This window comes from Calonectris borealis, unplaced genomic scaffold (assembly GCF_964195595.1).
Source record: "Calonectris borealis unplaced genomic scaffold, bCalBor7.hap1.2 HAP1_SCAFFOLD_61, whole genome shotgun sequence".
NCBI lineage: Eukaryota > Metazoa > Chordata > Aves > Procellariiformes > Procellariidae > Calonectris > Calonectris borealis.
Window position 1 is genome coordinate 1,004,120 of NW_027441467.1, and position 17,881 is coordinate 1,022,000.

General features: G+C 39.8%; 1 protein-coding gene across 1 annotated transcript in view; it reads left to right on the top strand.

Moving 5' to 3' along the window:
* Positions 1–15,589, top strand: part of LOC142076550 (spectrin beta chain, non-erythrocytic 5-like) — a gene marked incomplete at its 3' end in the record, with an annotated part of 83,344 nt that extends 67,755 nt beyond the window's left edge. Inside the window, exons 39-51 of the mRNA XM_075138848.1 lie at positions 913–1,031; positions 1,656–1,770; positions 2,753–2,866; positions 4,420–4,541; positions 5,175–5,337; positions 7,227–7,415; positions 8,919–8,996; positions 10,413–10,585; positions 11,634–11,724; positions 12,376–12,522; positions 14,100–14,237; positions 14,970–15,226; positions 15,393–15,589. Coding sequence (XP_074994949.1) covers positions 913–1,031; positions 1,656–1,770; positions 2,753–2,866; positions 4,420–4,541; positions 5,175–5,337; positions 7,227–7,415; positions 8,919–8,996; positions 10,413–10,585; positions 11,634–11,724; positions 12,376–12,522; positions 14,100–14,237; positions 14,970–15,226; positions 15,393–15,589 — 1,903 coding nt within the window. The remainder of the gene's footprint in view (positions 1–912; positions 1,032–1,655; positions 1,771–2,752; positions 2,867–4,419; positions 4,542–5,174; positions 5,338–7,226; positions 7,416–8,918; positions 8,997–10,412; positions 10,586–11,633; positions 11,725–12,375; positions 12,523–14,099; positions 14,238–14,969; positions 15,227–15,392) is intronic.
* Positions 15,590–17,881: the final 2,292 nt, after the last annotated feature.

Consider the following 17,881-nt stretch of genomic DNA (forward strand, 5'->3'; position numbering starts at 1 on the left):
GCTGTCTGCTGGTTTCTCTTGTTTACTTTATGGCTGTGTATAATAGTAAAGCACATATGGAAGCACGCACATTGGTATGGATGTAGCATAAATAAAATACAAATGGAATCAATACTTCTATTAACAGTGTGCTGGCATCTTGCAGCTGTGCTTCTACTACACCAGTGATTAATGTGTTCCCACTAAGCTTGTGATTTACTGGTCTTAGAAAAATAGAGAATGTTTTTAAAACTTGGAGCAGTGTTCAGTGTTGGCCATCTGTCATGCTCCAAAAGAACAATTATTCTACTATAGTCCAGATTATATGTGCAATGTGCAAATATTATCCTTTCTATGGTATGTACAAAGGAAGCAAGTTGCCTTGAAGACTTAGCATACCTTTTAAAATGCAGTGATGTTGCTTTAGAAGAAATGGCATGGGTTGTCTGGGTTTCTCCAGGCTGTATGGATTTTAAGCCTGTTGTCCCCAGTACAGAAAGCATATCTGGACAGAAGTCTATCTCGAAAAAACAGTGAGTAGGCCTACAAGCCACAAGTTGCTACCTGTTTGACAGAGGAACAATCTGCCACCCATCAGCTGTTCCACAGCAGCCGCCTATGTAACCAGCAACTGCACCTATGTTTCTTCAACAAACGAGCCCTCTGGCTTAGAAATGAAGCTCTGAGGGTCCTCCTCTAGACCTAGATCATTGTTGTATCTATAGTCATTAATGTCCTCTCTTGCCCCTACCACCTTCTCATCAGGGACTGGTAACACCAGCAGTTGTAGTAGAGCAAACCCCATCTGTCTGAAATGTTTGGTAGTGAGGTAAAGCTCTTGCTTGTTGCTGTTATTGTTGTTTTTCATGTCTCAGTGAAAAACTCAGTCACAAGCATTTCGAAGGAACCTTTGTTCCTTTTCTCACTTTACAGGAGACGACAGTGGATGATGCTCACATCAGGGCTATCAATGCCCTGGCCATGAAACTGGAGAGACAGAACAAGGAAGAAACAAAGACAATATATGAGCGGCGGAAGCAGCTCAATGAGAAGTGAGTATGCTTTTAAAGCTTCTGTGTAAAGCAAAAACAAGAAGGGAAGAATTAGGTGTCTTGGGCTGGGATAAATGGAGGAATTGTGACATATATTTTCTTCTTTAACGTCATGGCTACGAAACATCAGGCACTGGAATTGCCTTTCAATACTCTCAGAGCAGTAATCCAGCAGGGCCAAAGTCATGTTTCTAGCCTTGGAGGCAAATATGCTGTTTCACAGCACTTTACACACTAGATCCATGAAGCTAAGGCACTTCCATCCGTTCACATAGTTGTCCTGGTGAAGTGCATATTGCTTTTCTACTTCACAGCCCACTAGCTAAGAATCAAAGTCATGAAGATAGGGACTGGGAGGTTATTGAGAGTTTAAGGAAACTAGATCAGTACTTTTTAGCTTTTAAGCCCCATGCCATCCTGAAAATTTGGAATAAATATAACCAGATTGTCTTGTCCGGATAATGCTTTATCTCTGTGATGTGACCCTATTGTGGGGAAGTGGGGATCAATACAGAAGGTAGTTCAGAAATCCTGTATTTTTACTTAGATCTGAGCATCATGAAACTCAGTTGTGGAAATCCTCACCTCTGAAATGCACCTCTAAAATATTTTTTTCAATAAAAGGTGGAACAGTTTCCATGGTAACCTGAATGCATACAGGAAGAAGTTAGAGGGAGCCCTAGAGGTTCATGCCTTAATCAGAGAAATTGATGACATCACAGAGAGAATTACCGAGAAGGTGAGTTCTCAGATTTTGATTAATTGAAATGAGAAAATGTGCTATTTTGCTAACAGAGATAAACCCAGGCATGCCAGTTGCTAGAGAGAGAGAGTATCCAGCAGTGACTTTTGATAGCTGTCTGTGTATCAAGTTTGCATCTCCTTCAGACAGTGCTGAGCCAAGTCAGTTCTGAGTACCAAAAGCCATAGAGCTTTTTCTGAATTATCTACTCAGCTTGAATACAGCAACTTCCAGTGTTCCAGATTCAAAGCTAGTTCATTCAACACTAGCTTGCATATCTCTGCCTGCTATGTAATGCAGACATATTAAATATGCAACTTTGAAAAGTTGTATAAAAATCTTATTCATTCAGAAAATGGAGGTAGAAATGCCTATCGTGGATTATAATTTTGAGATTAATAGAAGAAAAAGGGTATATAAAAACCAATTATTTTATCCACATAACTAATGATATTAATTTAACTGTAAGTCAGTAGGCAGATACATAGTGGTACTACTTAAGGTTACAAGGCTGTTGTTTTGAAATTTTTATTACAACTTCTGCAAATGTATTTCTTCATTGTCTGGGATTTCATTTCTGGTAGGATTCTGAGGGTCAATTTTTTTTTCCCATATTTTCATAAAACACACTTGAAAATTTCTGTGCCCCAATTTAATGGGAAATATTTGGCTGTTTTGGAATATGGAAGAAGAGGCTAAAAGAAAGATTGAGAAATACAGGGAAGCATTCCTATCTTTGTTTTATATGTGAATGGCCAGAGGCACCTTAAGTAAGATTGCAACTGTTCAGAGTTGTGAATTCTTGTTCCATCTCTATAAGGAGTGCAGACAAGGTGCCGGGTTGATATTTTAAAAGACAGTAAGAACATTCAGATGGCAATATGAAGAAGGGAAGGAGGACACTATTTGAAAGAATTAAGATATGATCCTTTTGCTTTTTGTCATCTTCACCATTTGCACATCCTACTGCCCCCTCCAGAGTGTACTGATACAAGCACTGGATTATGGGAAAGATGTGGAAAGTGTGGAAAACCTGATTCGAAGGCATGAAGAGATGGAGAGAGAAATCCGTGTAATTAAGTCCAAAATGGAGGTAAGAAGTGGGGAAGTATAGAGGATACTGTAAAAATGTTCATTTTTGCTTCTTGGAAACATGGTGCAGAGATCCGCGTGACTCTTCACATTCATTAGTATGAATTGCACTGTAATGCAAATGCAGCACAGATTTCTTCTCAGTAAAATACTGTGCTGCTTAATCCTACTTTATTGTGTCAAATGTTATTCTTCCTGACGCACCAAATCTAAGAAGAGAAGTCCCTTTTTAACATGTTTGTTGATTCTCTGGCCCTCACCTACAAGCCAGTTCGGACTGTTCTATATATTTTGGAAAGTGTAGCTCTTTCCAACTCTCCATCTTTCCCCCAGTTTCTGTACTGACTTGAACCAAAATCATGACTCTAGTTCTGTTTAGAACTAAAATGCAAAACCCACAGTGTATGTAGTTTTCTGATATAGACACCAAATCAGAAATCTTAGGTTATAATTGCCTGCCTGATCAGCTCTGATTTCTGTAAAATGGCCAATTTGCATCGTTTAGGACTAATCTTGAGCATTAAATATGGGTCTTATATAACTGCATATTTTTAATAAAAAGAAATGTTTTCAGCTGAACCACAGTAATAGAAATCCTATGACGACCTCTCACAGTTTTCACTGTTGGCCAGAGTATTAAAACTTTTCATACCGAAAATATTTTTACAAACTTTCTCTAAACTTTTTCTTCACAACAGTAAGCAAATGGTGACAACATGTGTGATACCTTCACACATTGTGACTTTGTTAGCTAATTCTCATATGAAACGTGGGTGATTACTAGTCAGCATTCTACAGATAGCATTAGCAAGGCTGTATGAGGGAGTGCTGCATGGAAACAAAGATGAGCAAGGTTTGGGTTTGGGGGTTTTTTTTTGATGCTGCCATAAATACCATGTACAAAGTATAATATCTGTACTTTTCTTATGGATTTAAACCAGCCTGGCATATTCTTCTTTCTGCATAATTAAAATTCTTCAATTTTATCAATTTGATGAAGCTTTACAAGAAAGATACCAACTTTAAATTGGGTTGGTGAGTATTCATTACTGTTTATCAGGCTGTGTTAAGGAAAACAGCATCAACTAGAACTCTGCGCTGAAAGCAGTGGTTTGATGCTGCTGTTAGCTGAAATAGATACAAATGATTTTTGAGTCTTCTGCTGAAAGGCAAATCTGGTTGCTTCTGTGTACTGCCGTATTTTCATGGCTTTTGTTACCCATCTTAGTTAGATTAAGCTAATAGAGGTTACCATTAGCACTTCATTTTCCTGTACGTTTGTCCCTATTCTGCAAAACTGCTTTCTTAATTGTAAATTAACATTTGTGCATGTGAAGCAACACACACATCTCTTTCTTCACATGGATGATTGCTCACAACTGCATATGTATTTTTTGTGGATATAACAAGTCCGTTTGTATATTTTGTTATTGTAATTTAAGTACCTGCTTTTGAAAACTGGGATCTTAAAATGAACCACTTCTCCTGAAAGGCAAACTCAGGAAAAAATATAAGCATTTGGCATAAATTCACCCACTATAAATCTCTTCTCAGCCATTGGAATTGGAATCTTTCCGCCTTTCCACAAGGAATCCATCCATAAATGACAAACTGACTATGAAGCAACAGGAGATGAAAAACAACTGGCTACGACTCCAGGGACAGGCCAAACAAAGGTAAAGACTTCTAGTGGTCTGAATATCTCTCAGCAGGAACAAAGCTGCTCCCTGGGATCTCAAATATACTTGCCAGGGGCCTTTTAAAAGTTTTTGAGGATCCTTTACAAAGTTTATACTGGCAGCTAAGACACCTGCATTGGAACAAGTGACTTGGTACAAGAAAAATTCCACTGATGTGACTTCGGCAAAACTAATACAATGAGTTTGTGGCTTACCCCACTAAATAATGTTACTAAAATGCCTCCAGACTATCCGATTAAATCTATCATGAAGCCTTTGTGAAAGACTTATTTTTGGATGGTTCTAGAAGATTATATTTTTTCCTGAATCTTTCCAAAACAAGAAAGGCTTAGGCCTGAGCTGTAATCATTGCTGGAAGCAACAGCTATGAAGGCTTTTTCACCTTTCTTGTCCTAATGAACAGAAAATAAGCATGTTATTTCCAAGGCAGTGTGCATCTCCTGTGATTTTGGTTTAACACGAGGACTGTTAGGAGCTGTAAGGGAAAGCTAGGAGGCTTGAATTCACTTCATCTGGCTTCTCCTAGGATACTTTCCTCTGCAGATGGGGAGGGAGAGGCAACTAGATAATTCTGTGTTGGATAATGCTGAAATGCACATTGTGTGGCAGGAAGGAGAAGCTGGCAGCCTCGTATCAGTTGCAGAAGTTTAACTTGGAGATGAAGGAGATGCTTGATTGGACCCAAAACATCAGAGGCTTAATGGAAGCAGGGGGGCTTCCTAAAAGCGCAAATGAAGCGGAAAGCATGATGGAGGAGCACCAGGAGAGAAAGGCAAGTATCATCATTGCTTCCAATTGAACACACTGGGAATCTTTCCTATGGGAATTAATTGCTGCAGACACAGCAGAATTTTGCTGTATGCATCTGTCAATAACATGGTGAAAAGACTGTTTTCAATAACAGGCTAGGGACAGAAGTTACCGACGTATTGACAAGAACTCTATCCCATGGGCTGTTTGGCAGCTCGTACTCTGCAAAAAGTCTCAGAAAGCCCCATTAGCTCTCACCTGTACTGCTGTCCAACCCTGTAGGTAAAAAGTTGGTTCAGTATTAAAACATGCTCACTGCAGATCTCTTTATTCAGATTGCCAAAAAGCCAGTTAATTCTTTGAGTTAGATTTTTCCATGCAAACTCCATTTGCCTGAGAGGAAACTAAAAACACAGTTTGTCTCACACAGGGGAGTAAATTACCATTGGATGGTACTACACATTCAGTTCTGAAACGCTTCATATCCCAATACTAATTACCACACAATCTTTTGGCGGCTAATTTGGCTAGTATTTTGGGGGGATTTTCTAAAAGGAGTGATATTGTTAATTAACCTTAGAAAAAAGTTAATATTTTACTTTTTCCCAAATGTCATAGCTATCTTTCAGCTGTTGTGTTACCTTTTCTTTGCAGTTATGTTCCTTTTTCTAAAAATCATGTTCCCAGAGTCATGGCTAATATCCAATCCTTTGTAGGTCCCATTATTAGCACCAATAGTTTGTAGATTCTGATTTATTTTCTAGACTTGAATTTCGTATGAATTACCTGCAGTCCCATCCTTTTTCAGAGTCTTCCATTTTAACAATGCTCTCTCATGTCATGGACTTAATAATGTTTTTGCTAATAATTCTTTGTCACAATAGAAATACCCCAGACGACTGAGGTAGCATACTCCAAATTTAGATGGTAGCAAGATCTAAGTCTTTAATATCTGCTAGTAAAGGAACCCAAATAGCTCTAAGGAGATAGTCACACAGAAAAGGAGGAATCTAGGTAATATGTTCTTTTTATTGGGTTTACTAAACCAAAATTATAGACAAGACAAGAAAAATGGAGGGATTTTTTTCATTCAGGTTAGTGGCTCAAAGTCCTTAGGAGAGACTAGAGTTGAACACAAGGTGCTAATCTGAATAAAAAAAAATGGAATGGCTATCTTACAGCTGCATTATCTGTGACTGGGCAACACCACCCCCCAAAAAAGCCCTAAAAACAGCAATTCTAATTTCAGACATTTAATAGTACATGCCATAGTTTTTAAGGTGGTTTATGAGTTAATACATGGTATTATTACAGTGCATGGTTATTTTTATTTTCAAGCTGTTTACATTAGGAATTCCACATTCAATTTGCAGGGGTCATAGTTGCTTGTAATGCTTTCACCTTCAGGATTCAGTATATAGGCATAACACATTCCTCAGACTAGGTGAAAAAGTTAAATTCATTTCATTTTAACACCACAAAAAAAAGTAAAACTGTGTCTTTAATGTAATAATCTGATGCTGACTTGTTTGACAGGAGAGGAAAAAATCTAAGCACTGTTTGTCATAAGAACCACCTTTATGTAGGAAGACTGGGGGGGATATGGTATTATGGATGTTCAAAACTGTGTTTGTTTATATCTAAGCATTTTCTAATCTGTTTCTAATTTAATCCCAATTTTGGTTTGTAAGAAATCAGTTGTTCCTAAAGCAATAAAGTATTTTATTGTCCACGTTTATTTTCTCTTAGGCAATTCTATGCTCTTTCAGTAACATAGCTCAAAGATGAATGATTTTCCATACAAATATTAGTGTTGGAAAATTATAGCCCATATTCTTCCCCTTAAGGCTTGTATTCTGAATAACTGGCATTCCGTAAACTCTTGACATCAACCTTAGTAATATATTTTAGGAGGAGATTGAAGCACGAGTGGAAAGATTCAACTCTCTCAGTAACTATGGTCAAGAACTTGCCAATTCTGGTCACTACGCAACCCCTGAGATTCACCAGTCCCTGTCCAGACTACAGCAAGCCTGGTCTGAATTGATCCAAGCATGGCAGGAGCAACATATAAAATTGTTTCAGGCACAAGATTTACAGGTGAGTAAAAAGACATTCAACAGAAAATACACATGCCACTGACAACTTTCCTCGGTATAAACAGCAGATTTACAAGATGGTATAATGAAAGATATGCTAATAAAACCCAGTGTTTAATGTATATTTCACCGATTTCCAGAAGGCATGCTGAGGGCTAAGCACATTCAGTGGTGGCAGGACTTTTAGAAATTGTACCTTTACAAATCAAAGAAACATCTGTGGAATATGTGCTCATATGTTTTTCAAAGGCTATAAAACTTAGCAAAATTTGGTCAAACTCTCATGCAGCTAGCAAAAGGCACATGCTTAAAATGGAACATCACTAACCTCCCCCACAAAACATGGAGGCAGGCAAGTATTTTAAAAAAAAAAACATCTGAAGAAAAATTTAGCATGGACAGAAGATCATATTTTTCCCTGCTTTTTTCTAAGAACAGAACTGTTTTGGCTGCAGTTTTCCAGAAATACTTCCCTGTAACAGTCATCTCACAAAATTTCTGCTCAAATGGCTTGTTGGCAAAAGTTAGAAATAACTGAAACGGAGATTTTACAATGGGGAATGTCAAGTACCTTAAATAACAGCTGGTGCTACTAGTCCCATCTAAAAAGTTTCATATATATATATATAAAAGAACTTAAACCATATGGTAAGGGCTGTTTTCATGCTTCTTTTTGTATCACATTCTACTTATTTCAGGCCATGTTACCATCCTTCTTATTGGCCAGTTGCCTTACACAGCACTCTCTACACTATTAGCAAACAAGCTACGAGTACTTGTATTGTATCTGTCGTGGTTTAACCCCAGCCAGCAAAAATAAACGCCACGCAGCCGCTCGATCACACCCCCCCCTCCCCCCGGTGGGATGGGGGAGAGAATCGGGAGGGCACAAGTAGGAAAGCTCCCGGGTTGAGATAAAAACAGTTTAATAATTGAAATAAAACAAAGTAGAACAGTAATAATAACAATGAGAACGAGAACAATAACAGAATACACAAAACAGGCAATGCACAACACAACCGCTCGCCGACCGCCGACCGACCCCACACACACCTGGTTTTTATACTGAGCATGATGTCACATGGTATAGACTACCCCATTGGCCAGCTGGGTCCACCACCCCGGCTGTGCTCCCCCCTCCCGGTGCAAGCATCACCCAGCAACAGCCAAAGCATCAATGGGCCATCAACGCTCCTTTCACACCGAACCCAAAACACAGCACACGCCCCCCAAGCTACTGGGAAGAAAGTTAACCCTGTCCCAGCTGGAACCAGGACAGTATCCTATGTCTTAGACAAAAAGAAATAATCCTATTATAAAGGAGAAAGTTACAATAATTGTTACACATGTGGTTTTTGTAGCATCTAATACTTATTGCCATCCAGTGCTATGCCGTTAATTTTTGGAATAGCTTTGCAAGTTTGTTTTTTTCAGCATACTCTGCCCAAGTCAGGTTTGCCTCTGTTTTACACCATGTTTATGACTGCTTTTTTTCCCAATACAGAAATTCTATGGCTATGTGGAACAGACTGAGAGCTGGCTCAGCAGCAAAGAGGCTTTCCTAGCTAATGAGGACTTAGGGGTAGGTGCTCCGAAAAATTACAATTTTCCCTGCAATCGGTCTGGAGGGCAAGGAGCTGTGAAGTATGATGATGTGCTCGGAACCTTCCTGTGATCTTTCTCCTTCTGAAGTTACTGCTCCGTCTTGTTGATGGTGTTGGATCAGATGTCTTTCCTTGATACTTTACACAGGCTAGGATTCTCAGCCCCAAGAGTAATGAAACAGTCCAACTACTCCAATTATAGCAGGAAAATGAGACTGCATCTCTCTAACTGGTCATATCTGACCCAAATACATTTACCAGCAGTGTGCAAGTCATCACTGCTGACATACCCAGTGTAGCTTTAAATTACCCATCGCAGGTACCAGTAACACTGCAATAATTGAAACCGCTTGGGTTGCAAAAGCTATGCAGGATGCTGGAGATACATTTTGATGCTTAGCTTACCCTGCACCTTGTATAGGTAGTGCTACCAAATTGTTGTCTCTGCAGGAACTAAAATTACATCTCAGAGTTCAGTGTAGGCATAATTGGTACAAATGGTATGAAAAACATATAATGCTAGTGGCTGGTGGCTGCCCCTGTAATTTTTAGCCTGGAGGTATGTATTTACAGTCCCTCCATTGAAGTCTATGAGACTTAAAAGGAACCATCCATTTTCAGTCACATTTAGCTCAGCAATGCACAGAAAATGCTCTGTGAGTACTTTCCCTTCCAATGACTCATGTAAGCATCCAGAAGTTCAGATTTTTTTCTGACCTATTTGACGTGAGCTTTATTGCTTCCTTTAGAATAGTGGGAAAGCAGAGTTTATTGCGGTGACAACATTTTGACACCACTGATTCTAAAATTAAAAGTGCAGAGGGGTGCTGAAAAGAGAACTGAGTCATTAAGCTTGGGATTCACAAACGTTACAAGAAGTCAAATTTTGTGTTTCTCTCCAGATTAACTGTAAAGTCAGAGTCTAGTCCTCAAATTCAAATCTGGATCTGAGCTCTTCCAAATTCCATGGATTGAAACCAAGCCTCTAATTTTAATCTCTTTCTGTGACATATTTGTTCACTTAACTCTGATCTCAGTTTGGCATCCCACATTTGCTTCTAAAATAGCATCTGTCTTAAGACTGATATACGATTAGGAGCTGATGCTTTATCTCTTGAGAAGTGATAGCTTCTACGCAGCACAACAATATGCAGGAGAAGCTAAGCATCCAGCAGTTAGTTCAGTTTTGACCCTGAAATAATGGCCTCAGACCATGCATAGAACATTGTTTAGGCCCCAAGTCTCGGATTCAATGCCAATAAATTTCGAAGACCAATAAATTTTCTTGAAAGCTTGCAAATGTGGGGTAAACGCTATTTAGCTTCTGGATTATCAGTGTTGTGGAAGGAAAAACTCTGACTGAAAGCAGCTTCCCTTTGTTGAATTCTATCCAGGACTCGGTGTCCAGTGTGGAGAGCCTACAGCGGAAACACACGCAGTTTGAAAAAGCCCTGGAAGCTCAGATGGAGAAAATTGATGAGATGGCATCATTTGCTCTGCAGCTAACGCAGAACAAGCATTATGACTCAGACAACATCACCAACAGATGCCAGGCCGTTCTGAGGAGGTGAAGTCAAACCTTTCCCATGTCAGCCACCCATCTCTTTTGCAATGAGACTCTCCCCATGTGACTAATATTTTTAAATGTTTTAAGAGAACCATAAACTGGTTTGCATTTACTCAACTTTGCGCCTTGCACTGTGGTCTTGCCAAATTGGCCTGAGTCTACTCAATATTTCATTAGGAGGTTTCCAAAATACAGTTAAGTGGAGAGGGAGTGGGATTCAGAAAAAGGCAGTTTTCCTGTAATTCTGTATCCTGGCCTGGCCTTAGGGACAGTGCTGCACACAAAAGACAGAGGCTTGTTGTGCTATTAAATACTTCATTATCATTAAATACCACCAAGAAAGGTCATTTGCGACACAACTGCTTTTTCACTGCTCTAATGGGGTTGATCTTAAAGCCCTGCTCAAATTATCTATTAGGGCATTTGCATTTTTCTGGTCAGATCTTGCCCTTTCATATGAATTACTTTATTTCTCCTAGCACGTTGCATATTGTTCATCTTGAACAAATGCTGACAGTAGAAGCAGTTGTATTCAGTGCTATGGCAGATGAAAAGATATACGTAAAATTTACGAAGAGAGATTGGAGATCCCTTATGATTAACGTGAACATATGAATTTATTAATATGACTAAACTGTCTCATGCCTGCATTAACATGAATAAAGTGCTGCAAGTCCACATTTGGAAAAAAGATGAAAGGATGGTGTAGCTTTGGTTTATCAGTGACAAATACCATCATACTCACAGGCTTTCCATATAAGAAACATGCTGAGTTTTTGTTCTCTCGTACTCAAAGGCAATAACGGTGATTCCTAGAGGCAGACATCACATATACAGAATTTGTGTGTACTTTAAACATACCTATCGGCTAGTAATCCTTCCTATAGTGTCCTAAGCATCTTTTCTTACAGTCCAAATCATGGGAGGCTGCATATTATGGACAGTTCTCTCCCAGAGAATGGAGGGTTAGATCATGTGTGTTTTAGAGATGAAAATTGAAAACCCTTCACTCAGTGGCTTTTACCTCACACATCTGTCTTCATCTCAGAAAAGAGAAACTGCTGGAGAATGCTGCTGCTCGCAGACATCTGCTAGAGGAATCAAGGCTTCTGCAGAAGTTGCTGAGGAATTCCTTTGAGGTACAATTACGCAGGACTCATGGTATTCTGGTTTCTTAAAACATACTGCGCTGCATAGATCTGAATCCCTGAAGGGGTTTACTGTGAGAAAAATCAAGGAACTGAGTCTGGAATGAGACAATATTGGGAAAGATGAGGATAAGATTGAAGGGATATTTTTCAGCTTTCAAGTCACAGCTTCCCTCCAGTCACCACATGAAAAATCTACTGTGCATTGGATGCTAGCAAAATGCAGAAGAAATAAATGCATGAAAAGGGAATGTGCCATCACTTTAAAATTCATGGGAAGAGACAAATTAGTTCTTTTCTTGTGAGATATTGACAGTGGGTTAGAAATGGGGAGATAATTGCCCTTTCTTCCCCACGCACACGTGTACATGCACACATGTGCCCACGCACTTTCTCACTGCATGGGGACTATCTCGTGGAGACAGCCCCCTTTCCAGCTAACAGTGCTGGTAAACAGAGGTACAGGGGTGACTTCGTTATGAAAAACAGGAGGAGCTTGGGGAAGCAGAACCTCAGAAGGACAACTCATTTGTGTCCCCACTCACTAGTCCCATGTTTTATACATATTAGAGGAGAGTCTGGCAGGTTGGAGCTGAAGAAACACTGAAGGTTTTGTCTGCTTCTGTTCTTTCCTCCCCAAAGGTGGCTGCCTGGATCAATGAGAAGAATAGCATTGCCCAGGATGATAGCTGGAAGGATCCAAGCAATCTGCAGACCAAACTGCAGAAGCACCAGACTTTCCAAGCAGAGATCATGGCCAATAGAAACCGTCTGGACTCCATCAAATCTGTGAGAGAAGCGGGGTTGATGGCAAGGATGGGCAACTGGCATGAAAGACTCCACAGAGTCTGAGTTAGAGCGATCTCCAACAAGCGAGGGGGGATCACTGTCCCCTCACTGACGTTGTTCACACTGTCTCTGAGGGGACTAGGAAGCTTATTCTTTTAGTCCATCACGAACTTTCTGTGTCCCTCTGTTTCTTTCAACTTCTCTCTTATTGTCTAGTGTGAGCTTGCTATCTATATTCACTGTGCGTGCAATGGAAAGGGATGGGTGCTTTTAATGAAAGATTCAGTCCACTGACTTTAGGGACTTCTCTCTGGGGTGAACGCCACTTTAGAGGTACACCTGTTTCTTTCCAGCAGGGAACCTAGCTGCTTGGATGCACAACTTCAACAAGTCAGCTAAGATGTATCCCACAAAAAGGATCAAGAAGAGTTTTCAAGTGTTGCCTTTGCAGAGACATGCTAGTAGGAGAGATATGAGGGAAGTCTGACAAGCTTTGTCAGATACTTGGCAGAAGCCGCAATCAGATGATGAGTTTGGAAGGACAGACTGTTACATGTTTATTAACCTTATGTTCAGCACAGTGCTTACTAGCTGTATTTCGCAATAGATAACTAAGCATTAAAGGTAGATTCCCTCCTCAGACTCACCTGCAACCAGTATTGTAGAACACCCCCTTTTAACCCCCCTGTGTGCAGACACAACAGGGGGCTTCAAGGGTGGAGTTACAATTCTTTCTAAACCAATCTAGTTTTAAAGAGTTGTTTGCACAATCTCTTTCTCATTATTTATTGATGCCCTGTCTTTTTTGTTGGGAATAGGCTTAGTAGGTGCTCTTTAGAAGAAAATTAACATCTGCTGTCCTGGTATAGCGTCTTTCTCGTGCTGTGCCTCCTCTTCACCATTGCAAAATGTAGAAATAGCTCAGTTTAGCTCTCTAAAGCAAACTTGGTCCCAGCTTAAGGATATACCTACAGACTCTTCTACCTGATGGAGGTCTTGCTGTGCCCCCTCTACTTCTTCTTCTGCCAACCTGTTAAGCATCTGCAGCTCAGGGATTAGAAATGCAGGTAGGCTTTTATTACATAATACAGTGGTAAAATAGTACATGGTTAAAAAAGGTTTTATTATCTCATACAGTGGTTCACTTGTATGAGATAGTTCTCTCTTAACATGCAAGGAAGGGAATAGAAAAGGACAGGAGGCTGGGCAATTTCAAACAGTGATCATAGAATGGAGGACATCACAGAAAAAACTGAGTGCTTGCCAGCTTTTAGGCAATGTTGTCGAGTAATGAAGATTCTCTTTACCCTTTGTCTTCTAATATTGCCTTCTAGCATTTCAAATAATTTTAGAGGCCAATAAAACAGGAAAATCAGTCTCTGCCCTAGTTTCAATAAGCATTTGCCTTTATCTGTTTTTTCTTTGTCTCTGCAGCCTCTATATATTCTGTCAGGAAGTGATCGCTGCAGCTGGCCCTTTACATAGCAGTGCCAGTAGACTTTGTTTATGGAGGCAAAAGTGATATATTCTGGTGCACTCAGCAATGAAGAAAACTTTGACTGTTCTCTTTGCTACAGGAAGGGGAGAAGATGCTCCGTGAGAGGCACTATGCCCCTGAAGCCATTCAGTCCAGACTACAAGAAATGGAAGAGCTATGGGAGGAACTGCTAGCAAGTTGCCAGGATAAACGGGCCAAGCTGCAGGATGCTTACAAGGTAACACAGGGATGCCAGTGGTTGGGTCTTGGTGTCATTTCCAGAGATAGCACGGCTGCCTTGCTACACGTCTCATCTATGAGTGTGTCATTCGATATAATCAGACCTGATTCCTCAAGACCATCAGAGCAAAGAAACTAAGTGTAGACTGATTGAATGGAATCAGCAGGAGAACTGGAAATCCCTATGGAGGGAAAAGGATTTGTAGGCTGTGTTCCTTTCTGCTTTCTGCTGCTGGTTTAGATCAGGATTCCAGGGAGGGATACTGAGGGAATATGTGTTCACTCATATATGTCAACTCTCTGCATCTGTCCCAATGGCATCTTTTCTCCAACACATTGAGAAAGAAACCCACAGCTGCTTTTCATTCTTTTAGCTCCAGGAACATGACTTCTCATGATTGTGAGTTTTGCATGGGCTATCAGACACTCTGTGGGTATAAAATAGAGCTCTCCCTTTAAATGGCTTCCTTTTAAGGTATTGTGTCCATCATTTGTATTTGTGCAACACAAGTAAGATTAGCTCTTGATGTTCTCTGCATCTGTTCTTGCATTCACTCTGGCTGAATTCTTTTCTTCATTTTGGACCACCATCATATCTGGGAAGAGTTCACTGAGAACTGGGAAGCTTCTCTGTGTTTGTGTGTAATTCTTACTGAAAGTGGCCAAGATTTTTATATCAAATTGTCTGTCCTAAAGGTTTAAATTACCTTTTCTTCCTGCTTGTCCTCAGGGCCTTCATTTTCAGCGAAGTGTAGAGGATATGGAGAAATGGTTGGAAGATGTGGAAAATGAGTTGAAAGCACCATATAGTAACAATGATCTGGTGGTTCTGAACAGTCATCTGAAGAAACAAGAGGAACTGGAGGAAGATATTGCTGGCCATAGGGACCGGCTGCAAGAGCTTGTGGTCACTGCTCAGCAATTCCAGAAGGAGAAGCATTTCCTTGCTGATGAACTAGAAGAGAGAGTAGATCAACTGGTGCAGAGGTGTGTGCCTGGCCTGTCTCCTGCCATCTTTTTCCTATTTTTATCATCCTTTTTCTTCCCTGCATATTTTTTTTTCTTTCCTTCTTTACATCATTCTGAAAAGAAGGTTTTGCATTCATTCCTTATTAATCTACGGTCCTCACTGGGCTCCTTTTAAAACCTACAGATACAAAAGTCTACGTGATCCTCTGCAGGAGAGACGTGGGAGTCTGGAGGCAAGCAGACTTCAGTATCAGTTCTTCCGAGATGTTGATGAGGAGTTGGCCTGGGTACATGAGAAGCTCCCCATGGCTTCTTCCAGGGATTATGGCCAATCCCTGGCAACTGTTCAGAGTCTACAAGAAAAGCACCAGGTAATGTCATGTGAGAATGTCATTCTTAGTCTTTAGAATCAAAGAGAGGACACGAATTCAGTTTGCCTCTGGTAAACTTCATCTATTGTGCTTTGGCTAACAGGATTCGTGATGCCAGGGATTACTCTTATCCTGGTCTGATAACAATGACATTTTTTGAAGGATATGTCCATGACTTGGCAACGTGGGGGATTTCATGCTGCTTATCCCTGCAGTGGTGTAGGTACCACATCATATGCTTTTCTGTGGACACATTGGCTCTTTCTGTGAACTGAGTTCAAAACCTGGCCTTTGCAATACAAAATAGATTTTTACAAACTGTTGTGCATGCTGTCATAGCTTCTTTGGGCAACAGATGTCCTAATAAATATGCTTTGAAGCTCAGTAAGTATATCCAAGCAAGCTTGTTGCTCAGGTGCCTCAGGATGAGCTCCGAGGAAAACATCTTTCCCCAAAATTCTTTCTACTCTGCAGGGAGGGAGTTAACAGGGTATTATGATGATCCTTAGGCAATCTTCATTCCAGTGGTAGCTTTCAAGATAGCTGCTGAATTATTTCACAAGGTTCAGATGGGCCATCAGAGAAAGCAGTGCCTGGAACACTGTCATCTCAAATACCAATAAAACAGCAGTTGCTTTCCTAATCGTTTTTTAATAAGGAACACTGTCTCTTTGCAAACATGAGGTGGAAGAAAAAAAATAATTCCTGCTAAAAGTTTCCAGCAGTTACTGGTATTTAATGTTAGCAAATGACAGCCCATTTAAGTGCCAGGTCAAGTGCCTCTGGGGAAAATCTGTGCAATCTGCAACAGGGCTGGGAAAGACAGAATATCTTATAAAGTGGGAGTGTGTGTGATATATGTACATAGAGAGAGACAGAGTAAGCCCAAGCATTTGGTGCAATTTGCATGTCTACAAATAAAAATCTGAGCTTACAAAAAATATGAAATGTCCCCAGGGTAAAAAGTCAAGACTGCTACAGCTGACATACTAGGACAGGGATGAAGTCTCTTAAAAAGTTTATTTATCCTAGGTGTACTCACAATTTACTGAAGAATTGTAAAATGTTTTAAAATGTACCTTCCAGAATATTCCTGAGTAAGACCCATGGATATATTCTAAATAGTTTGCACCTTCTTAGTATTCGGTGTAGTTCTCACATTTGTAAAAATTCTGTATTTAAGCAAAATGCAGTTGGTGACTTTGAGATTAGACAGTAAGAACAAAAAGCTTGTTTCATCATGATTAAAAGTATAAATGTTGTTATGTGTGCAATTACTCCTAAAAATTATGAGCTGATTGACATGGTAGGGAAGTAATTAGGTTCACAAAGAAAGGAATGTTTGAGCTGAATTAATCCGAGCAAATATTTGGGATAATTGAAGGAACAGTGGAGATATTGCATTAGGCTGCAATTATCTTTGTGTTAATTGGCCAGGTCTCAAAATATTGCGATGAACTGTGAGAATGGGAGATACAGACCATAATACTAATGCATAATAAAATGCCAATTCTTCCTGCCATTTTGCTTCTTATTCTCCTGGAAGCAGGATTAAAATATAAGCTTTGAATTCTCAATCTTTTAGTAGCTAGAGTCTTTATATCTTTTTTTTTTTAATGTTGGCTTACAGGCAAACAAATGTCAGAGGTAACGTAACAGTCAAGAATTGAATATACTGTTCCACCCTCTATTTTAATGAGCCAGATTTGCAAAAATTAGTCCTTGGTTTGCTACCAGAAAAGAGGTTGTGCATGAAATATATCAACCTAAAAAAAAAAAGTATACCGTCTTGCAAAACTGCATTTACACACAAATATAATATGCATATGCACAGCTGCTTGTCTTGGAACAATTTCCCCTCACTCCCTGCCTGCCTTTTTTTTTTGTTTTTCTTCTAATTCCTGTTCTTATAAATGAAGTACTGTGAATACATGTTCCTAAATGTTCAACTGCAAAGTTGTTCTTCATGCTGTTAGCTTATTATTAATACACAGTACAAGATGTTTTATAATCTTTGCCACTAGATTCCATTCTGCTAGGGTCAGATACGGTGTCACTTTTCAACAACATAGTGGCTGTCTTGAAATTAATAGGGGGAAGTTAAAGGCAAGATTAGTATCAGAGCTCTTTTCCAGCCAAGTCCAATACTTAGGTTGAAAAGGCAGCTCCTCTCCTCAGAGAGGGCATCTCTTCTACATTAACACAGCACTGCAGTCTAACTCTGAAACTGCCTGTTTCAAATACGAAAATAAACAGAACAATTGTAAAATGGTGGGGTTTGTTTGTGCTCAAGGTGCTCAGG